At 53.9% G+C, this 14,532-nt stretch overlaps 4 protein-coding genes across 4 annotated transcripts; 2 read left to right on the top strand and 2 right to left on the bottom strand.

Moving 5' to 3' along the window:
* Positions 1 to 1,541: 1,541 nt before the first annotated feature.
* INS49_005250 (uncharacterized protein) lies at positions 1,542 to 2,626 on the bottom strand (the record flags this gene model as incomplete). The annotated part of the gene is made up of 2 exons (XM_043166033.1): positions 1,542 to 1,926; positions 2,046 to 2,626. 2 exons carry the CDS (start codon positions 2,624 to 2,626, stop codon positions 1,542 to 1,544), a joined length of 966 nt encoding a protein of 321 aa, XP_043017292.1.
* A 4,165-nt stretch (positions 2,627 to 6,791) lies between these two features.
* Positions 6,792 to 7,666, top strand: INS49_005251 (uncharacterized protein; the record flags this gene model as incomplete). The annotated part of the gene is made up of 3 exons (XM_043166034.1): positions 6,792 to 7,039; positions 7,112 to 7,222; positions 7,315 to 7,666. The coding sequence occupies 3 exons, from the start codon at positions 6,792 to 6,794 to the stop codon at positions 7,664 to 7,666; spliced, it is 711 nt and encodes a 236-aa protein (XP_043017293.1).
* Positions 7,667 to 7,920: 254 nt separating this feature from the next.
* INS49_005252 (uncharacterized protein) lies at positions 7,921 to 10,721 on the bottom strand (the record flags this gene model as incomplete). Its single annotated transcript, XM_043166035.1, has 10 exons — positions 7,921 to 8,215; positions 8,274 to 8,317; positions 8,391 to 9,111; positions 9,175 to 9,289; positions 9,358 to 9,708; positions 9,788 to 9,829; positions 9,899 to 10,159; positions 10,230 to 10,366; positions 10,431 to 10,551; positions 10,616 to 10,721. 10 exons carry the CDS (start codon positions 10,719 to 10,721, stop codon positions 7,921 to 7,923), a joined length of 2,193 nt encoding a protein of 730 aa, XP_043017294.1.
* A 2,550-nt stretch (positions 10,722 to 13,271) lies between these two features.
* On the top strand, positions 13,272 to 14,030 carry INS49_005253 (uncharacterized protein; the record flags this gene model as incomplete). The annotated part of the gene is made up of 1 exon (XM_043166036.1): positions 13,272 to 14,030. One exon carries the CDS (start codon positions 13,272 to 13,274, stop codon positions 14,028 to 14,030), a length of 759 nt encoding a protein of 252 aa, XP_043017295.1.
* Positions 14,031 to 14,532: the final 502 nt, after the last annotated feature.

Genomic DNA, 14,532 nt, shown 5'->3' on the forward strand with positions numbered 1-14,532 from the left:
TCCTAAGACGTCGATCAAGAGAGGGGCCACTCCTGATTGGAGGGGTGGAGGGGGTGTAGCATGAAATTGGAACGACATATGGCCGTGGTCATTGGTGACAACTTGGAAGCTTCGTCAAGTGCATTGCATGGGAGAGGCAATGCGAGGCTGGCGTGGTTCTTCGCACGGGTGGCCATGACGCTTGTCATCTTGGTCGATGCCGGCGGTCCGCGCGAGGCGACGTCTTGGGTTGGGTTTGTGTCCTCGGTGCGCCAACGGCCAGAGAGGAGCGCGGTATGCCAGAGTTGGGCTCTTCCTGTTCCTTGTCCTGTACCGGGCAGACGAAAACTCGGAACACACCCACTGTCGGGCAGCCTGGGCACCCTTGGCTCTGCTCTGCTGTTGTGTGTATAGTAGGGTGCTGTGCAGGAGGGCCATGAAGGAGGAGTGGAGTGCCCAGGCCCAGGCCCAGGGCGGCCCTGCGTCGGGATCCGGAGTATCGGTACAACGGCCAATGGCTGACGAACAGCGCAGACATCTTGACTTGACAAGAGTGAGCGTGGGTGTGCTGCCATGGTTTTCACAGTACGTCCGTCGACCTCACGGCAGGGCGGAATGTCGACACAACATTGATTAGCTTTCCGATATCCAATGCATGTGTCTGTTTACTTGGCCAATGTCTTCCTTGTCCTTGCGAGGTAGTCTGCCCTGTCTCTCACATCCACATTTCCCCCCCCCCCCCCCAAACTCTCGTTCTCCCTGAGATCTCTGTCGGGAGGCAAGACCACGTCAACGCACACTTGCTGGCTCCCTTCCTCTGCTGCTGGGCACGGGGCGAGGTGCCTGGAGCCGGTGCATGAAGTGATGCGAGTTTTGCGAGGCGTTGCAGGAACGGGAATCTGACGGTGCGTTTCAGAATTTAGGTGGGGATTTCGTGTCCTAGACCCACTATCAGCATGCCGTGCGTCCCGGGCGGGATATTGTTAGAGCACAGACATGACTGGGCCGACCTCTGTGGGATGTGGGGGAAGAGGTGGTGTGCCCGCCTCACTCGCTCTTGGTGATAGATGGCCCCCACCAGATCGTGAAGCGCATCGCGATCGCCGTGCCAGCTTTGCCAGCTCAGACCCGAGAGCGCCGCGACGAGGCTTCGCAAGAGCCGAAAAGAAGCAATCCCACCGAGGTGAGGCGGTTGGGCCTCACCGTCTTGTTTGTCCGCACATGAGTAGGTGACGAAGGGCAGGGCTGGGTTGGGCACAGAGGCGGGCAACGGCCACGCGACGGGGCCACTGTGCTGTTGTCGACTTTTACAATTTGTCATTTCTTCATGGAATCTGAATCTTATCTATGCTCATTAAAATGCAATGCCGGGTGCCAAGATCAGCTCAACTGGCCGCCACGTCGGGAATGGAACAACAGTACAAGTCCGCCTTCAGCCAGATGAGTCGTAGAGGCAGCCTCACAGAGGCCCGCAGAGGCAGCCGGCGAGACAACCCCGGTTCATCCTCCTCCTCAACGGCCCCGTGCCCATGGACGGTATCGACGCTCGTCATTAACACCCACTAAATCCTCCTCGTCGCAGAGCCCTTGTTGGCTATGGCCGACCTCCTCCTGTACGACTCGCGGTACTGCACGCGCTCGAAGAATCCAAACCCAATGACCGCCGCGCCTATCACAGTCCACGCACCACAGATGATGAGGCCGATCGGAAAGATGAGCAGGTTGACGCCCGGCAGCACGAAAGCTATCGTCCCATTGGTGAGCCCCTGGGTGACATCGTCCACCGCAGCCTGGGCCTTGGCCGTGTCCGACAGCACGACCATGTCGGAGAAGACACCAGTCAGGAAGGTTGCCTCATTCGAAGAGACAGTGGTGTTGACAGTTTGTCCGGCGGCGTTGACGGCAGAGAGCGTCACGGTCGGCATGACGAGCGCCTCAAGGGCGGCCCTGTGAGGTTGTTAGCGGGCATGTCCGGAGGGTGACTCGACACAATGTGACATCAATGTCGATGAATTTCGAGAGCCGAATTCACGGTATGGGGGGACGGGGGTCCGGTGGTGGCTTACATGTTCATCTCAAGCTGCATCTTGTCCTGGTCAACCTGCCCTACGAAAAGATAGGTCTGCAGCAGCTGGAGGCTGGGGTTGGCCTGCCGCGCCTGCGGTCCAGAGACTTTCTGCGCTGCGGTGGAGGCTGTCACCGGGCTGACGCTGGCTCCGTTATACGACAAGCTGACTTGGACCTGGTCCGCCGGGATACCGGCGAACTCCTCCCTAGGCGTGCTGAGCTGGTAGAGCCTGAGGTCGGCCTCGAAGGCGCCAGTCTTGGTGTTGAGGACCGGCAGGTTGTAGCACGTGCAAGTCCCCGACGGATTGGTAGACTGAGGCAGCTTGGAGAGTGCTTCTTGACAGGCAGTGTTGACCTGGGCTTCCCACTCCGCCATGTTGACCGTGCCGTTCTGTTGCAGTGACACGGTGGATGATGCCTGCCTGCTAACGACGACGTGATCACTGACATGTTCCTCCATCCTCTGCTCGATTGACTTGGGGGATCGTCCGGTGAGGGCCCCTTCTGCCACCAAGTCCGCGATGCCGCCAGCCTGCGCTCCGACGGTGAGCAAGGCCGTTACTCCTGCTTGCCACAGCATCCTGATTGTGATCCTGGTTCTGCCTCGAGGGATCCCAAGCTCTTCCACAATCTTCTCCTCCTCCACGACAGAATTAGGCCGATCGAGTTCGATGCGTCCGCGTGAATGGTATGTTGATCCGACCGGCGGGTGAGCGTTGCTCAAAGGTGTGCGTAAAGAAAAGAGGGTCGTGATATGGACCTGCCGTTTTATTGACCGACGACTCCCAAGCCTAGCTGGCAGGAGGATTCTGTCCTCAGTACTGGAATGGTGCGGGAGAACGTCGTAGATCACTGGCTCAAAGAAACGAAAGGCAAACAATACGGGCGGTGACGGGAAGGACAGGTTTTAGGTGGCCAAGGCCTCAGAAACAAGGTCGAACTACAACGGGCTGGGACAGCGAGAAGGATGTTAGGGAAAGAAGATGAGATGGTTCCGGGAGAGAGGATTTGCACGAGATCCTAAAACACGTGCGACAATCCGATAGATGGGGAGAGAAGACGAGGGTGTGAGGAGTCAGGACGTAGGCGCAGCAGCGTTATGCGACAGGCATCGTCATGACGGACGCGAGATGTCTCTGTAGGGAACGAGGTGACCTGATGAGTGGGGTCGTCCGATTGACAGTTCGCGGCAAAGTCTGTGTGTCGCAAGGGGGAGGGAGACAAGGGGCGGGGATGGGAGGCTATGGCGTCTGGGCGCCGTGGTACTGGGTAAGGGGGGGGGGCCGTGGCAGGTTTGAGAATGGCAAGATATTCATCAGGGTGGCCCTGATGTGATACTCATAATGCGAGATGGACACGCGCGGGCACAGGGGACGCTCTGCGGGACTGTTCGAAAAGGGCAGAGTATGTACGTGCGGACACATCCACAGCAGAGGGAGGTGTCAATGGGACAGGCCGCGTCGACCTGATAACTTGCTTACCATCATCAACATCAGGAGGCCGGGGCGTGCAGGCGGAGGCGCTTCGGGGGCGGGCAGATGGGCAGACGGGCAGACGGGCAGACGGGCAGACGGGCAGACAACCAAGCCAGGGCGAGCTTAATGGCGATAAACTACAAGCCAGGCACGCCCCAGAGAGGGGCGGCCGGGCTGGGTTGGGCGCGTGGCATTGTCACAACTTGTCGGATCGCCGGGACCTGGAACACTTGGGGCGTCGAGGAGGTCGGAGAGTTGAGACCAGACGCCATGGCTGGCCTGGGTCAACGACTGGTTCGCAAGGTTTCCAGTTGCAGAGGTTTGAGGCTCATCCAGGGGTCCGAGGCAGATGCGAGGCACGGAACATCGCCCCTGATTGGCCTGATCGGCCTCGCTTGTGTCCGGGGTGGGGCGTGGAGCCGGCGGCCCCTGCTAGTGTGGTCGGTGTCCAAGTACGTACCTGACAGCCTACAACAGACAACAGCAGACTCGTGAAAACTGAAGGTTTCTGTTTCTGTTTTGAGCCTCAACGACTCGGTCTGAGTCTATATCACATCGGGGCGAATCGCCTCCATTGGTCACGCTGCAGGGGCGTCGTGCTGCGACCACACTTTTTTGTTCACATGCGAACCTTTAAATGACACACGCTGCAAAACCCTGATAGGTCAGAGTGGGCGAATGGCCATGTCGTGGTACCTAGGCACGGCACGAAGCCGCCCAAGCCTAGCGCTCAACCACCATTTGAACAGGTTTCTGTACGAAGAGGCGCAGGGCACGACGAACCTAGGTAAATAAATGGTGGCACTTTGCAACGACCTGTGGCATTGTATCATGTGTCCGCATGCCCAGAGATCTCCGGCTTGAAGGGTTGACAGCGTCGATCCGATCGCCTCCTGCACGGCGGACCCCCACCTCCCTCGTCCATCATCTCATACTGACGGATGACCGCCATAGCTTTGTGGCCTCTCCACGACATGGGGAACACACGCGGTCAGTCTGCAGTGCGGCTCGTTGCCTTTGAGTCTTGGTGGACTGGTGGACTGGCGATTGGCTCGAGCGCACTACGGCGATCAATTACCAGCTTCGTTGGCCGTCAGGGGTCCTGAACCTGCGCCTCCAGCCGGCGATCGACAAAGCATATTGGGCGTTGCTCCACGAGCTTATTTCCGTGTCAGTCTCGCGTCCGCTGCCCGCATCAGGTTTTCTACCTCTACATGCTACGTATCCTGGCCACCTGGTTGTCTACCCTAGGACAGGTTTGCCACAGGTTTGCCCTGAGGGGATTGCTTTCTCGTCGCCATTCCATTCTTGGCCCCAATACCTACTGCTTTGACTCGCCGTCCCATCCGCGGCGAGTTCACCGCTGAACCGGTGCCCGGTGACGGACAGGTTGAGTTTTTGCTTGCAATGCATCGCTTAGTATCAGACCTGCAGCTATGAAGTCTCGTCTCTGTTCGCATGCGTGGCTCGCATCTCTCAAAGCCAGTCTGTTTTGTCAGTCTCCAATTTACAGGTACATGCCCGAGCGGAGCCGTCGGCAAGTCGTGCGGCCACCGGCGCGGTCCAGCTGCACCGCGGTCGCTGCCTACACGGCCCCATATCAGCCCATCCATCTCTCCGGCCGATGAGATGGCGGCCCGATCCTGGTACAGCTTGACGTTGCCTGATCACCACTTCAACCACTGCCAAGGCCCACCCAAGGAAACAGACCCAAAAGCCGGTCTCTCACGGGAATTATCGCGACCATGTCTCGGCGCTGCTGACCTAGGGTGCCATTTCTTGTTGTTTTGAGTTCTCGGACTTTCATCTTTTCCAATCTTGTGAGCGAACCCTCAAGTACCGGCCTGCTATGGAAGCAGCTTCACACGCAACTGCAGCCGCTTATTAGAAGCGGCAGTGTCGCGCAAATTTAGTTGGGGGTTATGCGCACCTCAAAGCACAACCGCATGCATTCAACTGGAGTCTCGGCAATTTCAGCCGGGCACGCTGGCTTTGATGTTTTCAATTGAGCGGCTACCCCAGGCTCCTTCCAAATCGGCCTGGTGATGATGTTTTTTTTTTTTTTTTTTTTTTTTTCTTTTGTCTTGGTCAGATGTCTTGAATCTACAGCCAGGGATCGTAGCGAAGAATCCCGGCACCTGCAAGCATCCTCAATGTTCTGTGGTTCTGTTGTTCTGTCGTTGGTACACGGTAAGGTTGGCTCAAGGCATGTCGGCATCCTCCCCCTGGATGCAATGCCACTTCGATATCGGGCAGGCATCCTAAAGGAGCAGTGGCAAACGTCGTCACATTCTCGGTTATTTCGGCCATTGTCCTTGACGTTGCTGAGACCTGGACGGACTACTACGAGTCAGAAACCTGGAAGGTGATCCTCCACACAGCCCGCTTTCATTTCAGGTGAACCGACAATGGGGGGGGATTCTTCTTTCATTATTTTCCGCGAACCACGTGTGTGGTCGGTGAGGGAGCCTCCCCGGTGGGTGTGGCGCAAGAGCCGTCGAAGGCGCATTAGTAGTGCACATCGATTCATGGCGAGGTAGCCGCTGGACTCTTGAGGCTAGAGAGGTACAACTACAGAAGACAACCATCGGGAATGAGATACTTCGAGACGTCGTCACGCAGACAAAATATGAGCCACTTGCCGCGGCGCGTGGGGCCATCCGCTCTGATTGTGCAAATACCGTGGTATGAGAGACATTATTATATGGACTGCAGTTGCTCGACCGCGTTCGGAAACTCCTCCGCTCTCTGCACACTGGAGCCCTCGCGTACTCCATCACTGGTTGCCCCTTGCCCACAGCAACTTCCAATAGTTGACCAATGATGTACGGATTCTTCCCATTACAGAAATACGCACCGCCGGATCCGGAGGCGACTGTTATCTTGACAGCGGCCACGGAGTTGGCGATGGCCAATTGCAGCCGCCCCTGCCTCCCCACGCCCTTCCCTGTGCTGGTCCCCTACTTTCCTGTCGCCGGACCACCCACACTACGACTCGGGTCCTTGACATGTGGGCTTAGTGCATTATTGATGTGGTAGTCGCGATGGGGCAAGGGCTCGCTGTGAGGATGCAAGGTCGGAATCAAACTGGGCTGTGCCCTACATATAGTTGGTGTGCGTGGACTATCACCGCCGGCGATGGTCCCCATGTATATTTTGGGTGTCTGTCTCGTGCGCCTCGGAACTTAGACGGGCTGGAAAAGCTCGATTTTACCTTCTCACAGTAATGTTCTGGCCTCTTGATCTCATCTGCACCGTTTATTATTCATAATGTCTATCCGATCTGTTCTCACCAGCCTGGTCCTTACGGCAGTCCCTGTGCTTGGAGCTCCTGCCCTAGCACAGGCGTCAGCGCCGATCGAGGCCAGGTCTGTTATCTCTCATGATGCAGTCACTGGCTTCACCGAGGCCGTTCCCGACAGTGTTGCAGGAACCCTGATGCTCAAGTACAAGCCCAAGCTCAAAGTCACCAACGGCTGTGTGCCTTTTCCCGCCGTTGACGCCGAAGGAAACACCAGGTTCGACTCCCTCTCTTCGATCTGTAAAGACGCATCAGAGCATGTTCGGTATACTAAAACGATCCCTTGTAGCGGTGGACTGAAACCTACCGGGTCCTCGAATGGACACTGCTCCTCTTCAACGGGCCAAGTATACGCCCGTGCCGCTACCCACGGGGAGTACTTTGCTATAATGTACTCTTGGTAAGGCTCTGGGCCAGATCGACACCGCCTTGATCTCTACCGCTATGCTAACGGTACTTGTGAAGGTTTATGCCTAAGGACTCACCAACCAGTGGACTCGGCCACCGCTACGACTGGGAAGAGGCTATCGCATGGCTCTCAGGGGAGACCGCTGACGCCGCCCTGGTAGCTTTTTCTCTCTCCGCTCACGGCGGGATCTCCTCTACCAGGTCTCCTGGTCGCTCTGGGGACTCACCACTGGCCGAGTATGCCTCCACCTGGCCACTCAACCACCAGCTACTCCAGACTACCACCGTCGGCGGGACGCAGCCATTGATCGCGTGGGAAAACTTGACAGATGCAGCCCGTGATGCGTTGCAAACTACAGACTTTGGCAAGGCCATGGTTCCTTTCAAGGATTCTGTGTTCATCGGTAACTTGGAGAAGGGCTATGCTACTCTCTAAGTGAGTATTAGTAGCACATGTGGCGACTTCATTGTCCCTAGCTATACAGCTCAGCCCACACTGCAAAAGGGTGTGGGTGCATCCGTTTTCATCTGTGTTTCAAGTGCGACTAGGGGGTGGATATAAGGCTGTTTCGGATTCATTGTATATATTTGTGGTATGTGTCTGGTATCCCTTGTGGAATGAGCCTAATACGTTCTTAGACCAGAACGAGTTGACCCTCCTTCCGGCCACTATCCGAGTCACCCTGATAATCACTGTGTATGATGCGTTTTCATGGGTATTGTCCTTGCAGCCTCGCCCCTGCTACGTCGAAGTCCAAGAGCATTGGACATGCCTCCACTTTGCCGAGACGTTGTCCTGGAGAGTCCCCCGCGCTCATTCAACTGCTCGCTGGGAAGCATGATAGCGCGATCCAAGGAGTATGGTAGTCCCCGGTGGCGGCCGCGGATCATCATGCAGCAGATTATGACTTTGCTAAAAGTGGTAAATCTCCCACAAAGCGAGGTCATTACTGAAGGATGGCCGAGGGAAAGGCCGACGCAGCCGCTGAAGGTTTGTCAGCACTAATCACCATTTTCTATCAGGAGTTGAATGCGCCACTCACTATGCGGACATGACTTCGAACAGGATCGGGAATACCTGGAAAGCCTGTGTGCGTCGTGAAAGGTCAGTTAATTATTGAGGCAAGACGGTTGGCGTCAGGATACACGGGGAGCTTTACCGTCTGGTTGGGCTCCATTATCTTGTCCGCTTCAGCAATGCAGATACAGAATACGCCCAAGAAAATATACCACAAGTCGAAACTCAATTGGTTGCGAACATGTGCCAGTATGTACGATGTGGCCCCTTGATTTTCGTCAGGCTCTTCTTCGTCGGGCAGGTATATTCCCAGGCTCTTCTCCTCATACGTATTTGAAGCGCGAATACTGATTGCAATGGGTAACACGGAAATGTACATCATCACCAACAGGCTGAACTGTACAGCTGGGTTGACCTGTGAGAGGACATAAGTCGCCGTGCCAGTGTGGCGCGCCGAGGCAGCCTGGAAAAGGGATGACAAGATCCTGGGCCCAAGCGACAGATCATTCACGGCGGGGTTGTTCAGGTCCAAGGCGATGATAAGTACGACGTCTGCGACGTTTAGTAAGACGACGATTCCGAACAGAATCCACGTCGCTCGACTTGGGAAGAGAAGCGTGTAGCATCTTCGCGGGTGGTCGAGCAAAAACCTGAGTGTTTCCTTTAAGGACGACCGGCTCGGGACGAGCTTGAACATGGTCCAGACAATGAGTCGAAGGAAAATCGGATAGCACGTGTTGCCTGCAAAGGCGAGAAATGTCATGATAAGCATAGGCCAGGTAGCGTCGCGGAAAGTAACCATCGAGTCCGGGGTGAGGGTAAAGCCAAGGTTGTTGGCCATTGTTTGGGCAGAGTATATGGCCCTGGCAAAGTCAGCACTGACGAGGTCATGAGTAATGGCTAGAACGGCAAGTTTAGGACCTCACCACCATGAGTAGTCAATGCCGTTCACGTCGAGCCAGTCTCTGTACTTTTGGGGGGCATGGTGTATCCAAGGGACCAGGCTGATTACCCCGAGGATGTTGAGGAAGACAGCGTACGCTCATCTGGGATCAGCATGGGAATAGCAGCACCATTATGCGGCGCGGCAGAGGCGCAATGTGACTTACAGACAACAATCTTTAACAGCACCTTCAAGGCCCGGTATTCAATCCCACCGAGCCTCTCCCTGTCAGACGAAGTCAAATTCAGAAATTGCGAGTTGCGTCCGATTGTGACCTGCTTCGATAACATTGGCAGCCCGGTGGTGGGTCGATGGGGTGCGCTGGGGCGGGCAGCTCCCGCACGCGTCTTGCCTAGTACAAAGACTGTGCCAACGGTCGTCGCAACCCTCTCAATGGAGATGGCCTTGGACAGTGCTGGCAAGTTTCCTGGGCCGTCTCCTCCCCAGGTACGTCGTCTAACAATGCCCGTCTTGGGTTCGCTGGTCTTTGGGTCCACAACAGCGGCATCTTCGATATCTAGAGGCAGGCTTGTGTCAGAGATAAGACCAGACGACTGAGTTTTGTGACAACTTCACTGGGAGCTGATCTCACTCACCATCTGCCTCGTCTCCGACATCTCGCTCAACAATAGGATGGCCTGTCAAATGATCGTGAGTATCATGTAGAGTGAGGTCTTGATCGAGGGACTCAGAAAGCGTGAGCATACCATTGTCACGGTCCCTTGGACCCGGAATGTAAAGTGGCTTTGAGTCAGGCGGCCGGTGGACATCAGGTGCAAATGTTATCCCGCGTCTCGCGCTGTCGGTTTTGACTAAATTCAATGATTTGTCTGCTCCTGTCATGGACGGTGGCGATTTCCTAGCAGGCTCAGTGACGGTAGGGCGCAGGTCCAAGTCGGACTCAGAATCGGTGCGGTGTGGGCTTGGTTCATCGGCCTCTCGGTCCTCTGGTTTGAGGAGAATCGGTGCTGTATCGCCAGTCAGGGAGAGCTTTGGGCAATGTCCAGGAACGCGTGAGAGACAGCCTGAGACACACACCTAGGGTCTTGAGTTTTTTCCTGAACCAGTGCAGTCTCACAACTACTACTGCGATGTTGATGAAGGTGAGATTTGTGACCATGGCAATCAGATAAGTATAGACTTGTTGGTACGTCTCCAATTCTTTCAGATCAACGCTTTACAGATGCGCCAGTTGTCAGCCGTCATCAAACAAGGGTCTAATAGGCAGGACATACATACGTGTTCAGACCTGATTCTGTTGAGGCACTGACGCCGAAAAAGTACGCATCGATAGCCGAGATGTTGCCGTACGGGAGCAATATGAGCAGGCCTGAGAGGCCTGCCAGGATGATATACAAGTCTGTCAAGGCAGGTGTGTCGTCGTCAGAAACAATGTCCGATGCGCATCAGGGCGTCACACTCACAGTGTAGAGTAATGAAGTTAGCTTTGGGCATCCACCATGGTCTCCAGGTCGGCGGCCATCGTGGTCTCCAGGTCAGTTTCCATTTCGACTGGCCCTTGAGATCCATTGCCGAACGTGCTTTGGCTCAAGTTCCTCCTACTGGTCAGAGAATCCGGTCGTAGGACTGGGCCCACGCTGGGAGACTCTCATCTACCCGGGATCTTATGCGACAACACCAAGCCAGGCCGACCGATCGAGGGCGCTGTCATGACGGAAAGACGGAGTTGAGGCGTAAGCTCAAAGGAACATACCGGAAGAGGCATTTGCACGTGCGGCTCTAGCCTGGCACATGAATAAGGAGAGGCAGTGCCGCGTCTCGGAGGCCGCTCTGCCAAGGAGCTACAGACCAGGAAGAGACGACTTGGCAGCGCACGCCACGTAGGTGATAGGCGATGAGGTCACACAAAACTCAATCATTGGCTTCGTGATGCTGCGGAAGGAGTGTCCCAGCCAAATCGCTTCTCTTTGATTGCTGGGGATAAGCTTACTGCGAAAATCAGTTCGGTCGCTGCTGTGCTGACTGTGATTACGCTTCTCAAGTTTCAAATGAGGCAAGCTTCTTCAGCTCGTCTCCATCGTCGATCTAATAGTTCAGTAAATCTATCATCTCTTTTACGTCCTCATTTTACGAAGGAAATGTCACTTAAAGCAATGAAGCTGTAGGCCATAGAACCCAGGCGAGTGCCTGGGCGATTGTACACCCTAATCCAAACACAGCCCTCTTACATCCAATACCCGTGTCTTGATTGTGCACTTGGCAGGGGCTTAAGCGATATTTGGAAGTTCAGGCAATTTCTAAAATGCACTGCATGACAAGTGTTGCCTTCGCCAAGGAACAGTAGTTGCTTGGGTACTTAGGCAGGGGTTCTGTCTCTCACTTCATCTATATCTCTAGGTTGTCTCTAGGTTGAAGCTTCTGCTAATTTGGCAGATAAAGATACGTGAGTCCATGCAGTGGCTCTATCATTCGTTCCTTACACAATTGACATCAGAAACAAAGGTACTGAACCGGAGATCGTTTATTTAACCAACTGTGCATCGCTCAAATGCCCATGCAAAGCTCGTGCCTATGTAAACTACTTATGAAGACGCAAATTGGGCTCCGGAATCGGGAATTGGAATCATTCAATGTGCTTCGAAATTGACAATAACCAAAAAAGTCCTGCTAACTGTATTCCTCAAGACGAGATAGAAACGTTAAACTACAACACACGGCAGTGCCACTTGTGTACGCACCACGGAGCTATACAATGGGTCAATTGTGTTAGACTTTAGATGCTACCGCGGCATTGTGTTCTGTTTCCAGGCAAATACCATTGTTCTACTTCATCCCTACCATACCGGCTGCGAAGAGGCTTGGATGGCTCTGAGGCAACCAATTCCCTGGAGGCTGTAGGCCGAGACGTTGAGTCACGGAAGACTGCAGTTATTTAGATGCTATGTTGATATAGTATCATCCAGATTTACAAGTGGACATACAGCTCAAGCTTGATACCACAGACAGAATATCACGTACCGACTCCATCTCGACCTACATTTCCCACACACATACATATGATTGTGTCACCAAGAAGCCAATTCACCTGACTGTCCCGTTCCTCGTCCGCACAGTCTAGCGTACCCTCCCGTTTCTAGCCTGGTACACCTCAAATTCGGATCAGTATCGCAGCCTATACCACACACAATCAGGGGAATGCCACATCTAGCACTCCACCGAATAGCCGAGTCTACATGATCATGCAGGCCAGAGGTATCACAGTGCAGGAAGTGGGCATTTCTGGGTCATATACTAAGGATGTGTCCACTAGTTCATATCTCTAAGTTGTCCAGTACGACGCAACAACTCTGGCATTCCACGACACTGAAACACCCGGGGAACATTGTGACGATTGGTGATAAGAAAGATTCACGTAGAGCACGTAAAATTGGAATTGCGGGTGCCTCGGAGATAGCTCATACCGCAGCCTAGGCTGGATGTCGCACTGAATAGTAATCAATAAATATAGAACCTCGGAGCTCCACGCCCGGCGACACCATAATTGTCCCCGGTTTAAAAAATGCTTACAAACTTAGCTGAAAGATCTTGGGACCACTTTCATTCTTTCCGTAATGCTTGTTGACTAATCTGCTGTCCGGGAACTTTATTAGAGCAGGTTTTAGCTGATCGCTGCAGCGACCGAGAGGTCCCTCGATACTAGTAGATTTGTCATCGAGTCTCGTAGAATTTGAGTACTGAACAGGCTACAGCTTTGGCAAATGACACGATCTCCGGTCGGGGTGATGTAGCAGACTCCCCTGCTGGCATACTCTGTTAACGCAGAGAGAGATACCAAACTATGTTACGGCACCCTTTGAGATCAGTCAACCCGTCACTACACATTCATGGCCCATATTGGAAGCGGAGGCAGCCATGGTTCCGTGTCCGAGTGAAAGCGATGATCAGAAGATGTATGTGTATTCCATTCCTAATCAGCATGGGTCACCGAACAAGCTCAATTTCGCCCACCTCGTGTGATGTATATAAGTCGAGAGAAATCAGCATTTCGTGAGCGGATTTCACAGATCCTTCTTCTTCAAACCATTCTATTTCCGTGGAAAAAAGCACAAATCTCTCAAAATGAGTTCCCCTATGACCTCTCTTATCACTGGTGCGAATCGCGGTATCGGCCGCGGCTTCATCCAGCAACTCCTCCAGAAGCCCTTAACGACTGTCATTGCCGCCGTTCGCGACCCCTCGCACCCGACTTCCAAGGCCCTCGCAGATCTGCCCAGGGGGACCGACAGCCAGCTCATTGTCGTCAAATTGGATTCTACAGTGGATACTGACGCCGCCGCCGCCGTGGCTGAACTTCGTGAGCGAGGTGTTAGCTCTTTGGACGTCGTCATCGCCAACGCCGGCATTGCTCAGGGCGGTACTAGCGTACGCAACACGTCAGTAGCCAATACGCAGAAGCATTTCAGCGTCAATGCCATCGGCCCTTTGACTCTTTTCCAGGCCACCGCCGACCTGCTTCAGGCCAGCAAGAGCGGCAGTCCCAAGTTCATTGCTGTGTCGACCGTCATTGGCTCGATCGGCTCTCAAGAGATTTTCACCAACTTTCCCAAAGTTTCCAGCCCCTACGGAGCGTCCAAGGCGGCCCTGAACTGGTTCATCCGCCTTCTTTCATTCGAGGAGCCCTGGTTGACCAGCTCGGTCTTCCATCCGGGACTGGTGGAAACGGACCTAACTTCTGGCGGGAGTATGAACTTGAAGGCATTGGGCGCCATCTCCGTGGAGACCAGTGTGGAGGACATGCTCAAGGCTATTTGGAGCATTGAGCCAAAGGATCTCAGTGGGACTTTCTGGAATCACGATGGTACCATCATTCCCTGGTAAAGCACAGTTTTAAGCAGTCTGTGGAATGGCAAAACAGGATAGGGCAAGCTCAAGCTCGAATTGGGTTGTTCGATGAACCAACAAAATTCCATTTGTCAATCAAGTAGTTTTCAAGAGCAGAACCACCTGGAAGGACATGCAGCAAAAGAAAATCATGTTCATTCTGTACTTCTGTCACCAAAACATAGAATATTATGCTTTTCAATGCAAGAATGATTAGCTTCTATTTTTGGAAACCAAGTAAGAGCTGAGCTATGCTCTCAACGGTGTTTTATAGCAACACCAAAACCATACGAACAATACAACCAAGAATTACTTGAATAAGTTCCGTTTTCACTGTATAGCCACAGAGGGGTATTGATCTATGGCTGACAGCTATACTACATGCCTTGACTGTGTTTTGATAACCGATCAGCCGAAACTGTCACAAGTCATGGGGTCTGATGTTTCCCTTGAGAAGTGTTGATCAAAGGTCTTCTGATAGACAGAAATGCGCGTTCAT

The sequence above is a fragment of the Diaporthe citri genome, assembly GCF_014595645.1.
Source record: "Diaporthe citri strain NFHF-8-4 chromosome Unknown scaffold_16, whole genome shotgun sequence".
Classification (NCBI taxonomy): domain Eukaryota; kingdom Fungi; phylum Ascomycota; class Sordariomycetes; order Diaporthales; family Diaporthaceae; genus Diaporthe; species Diaporthe citri.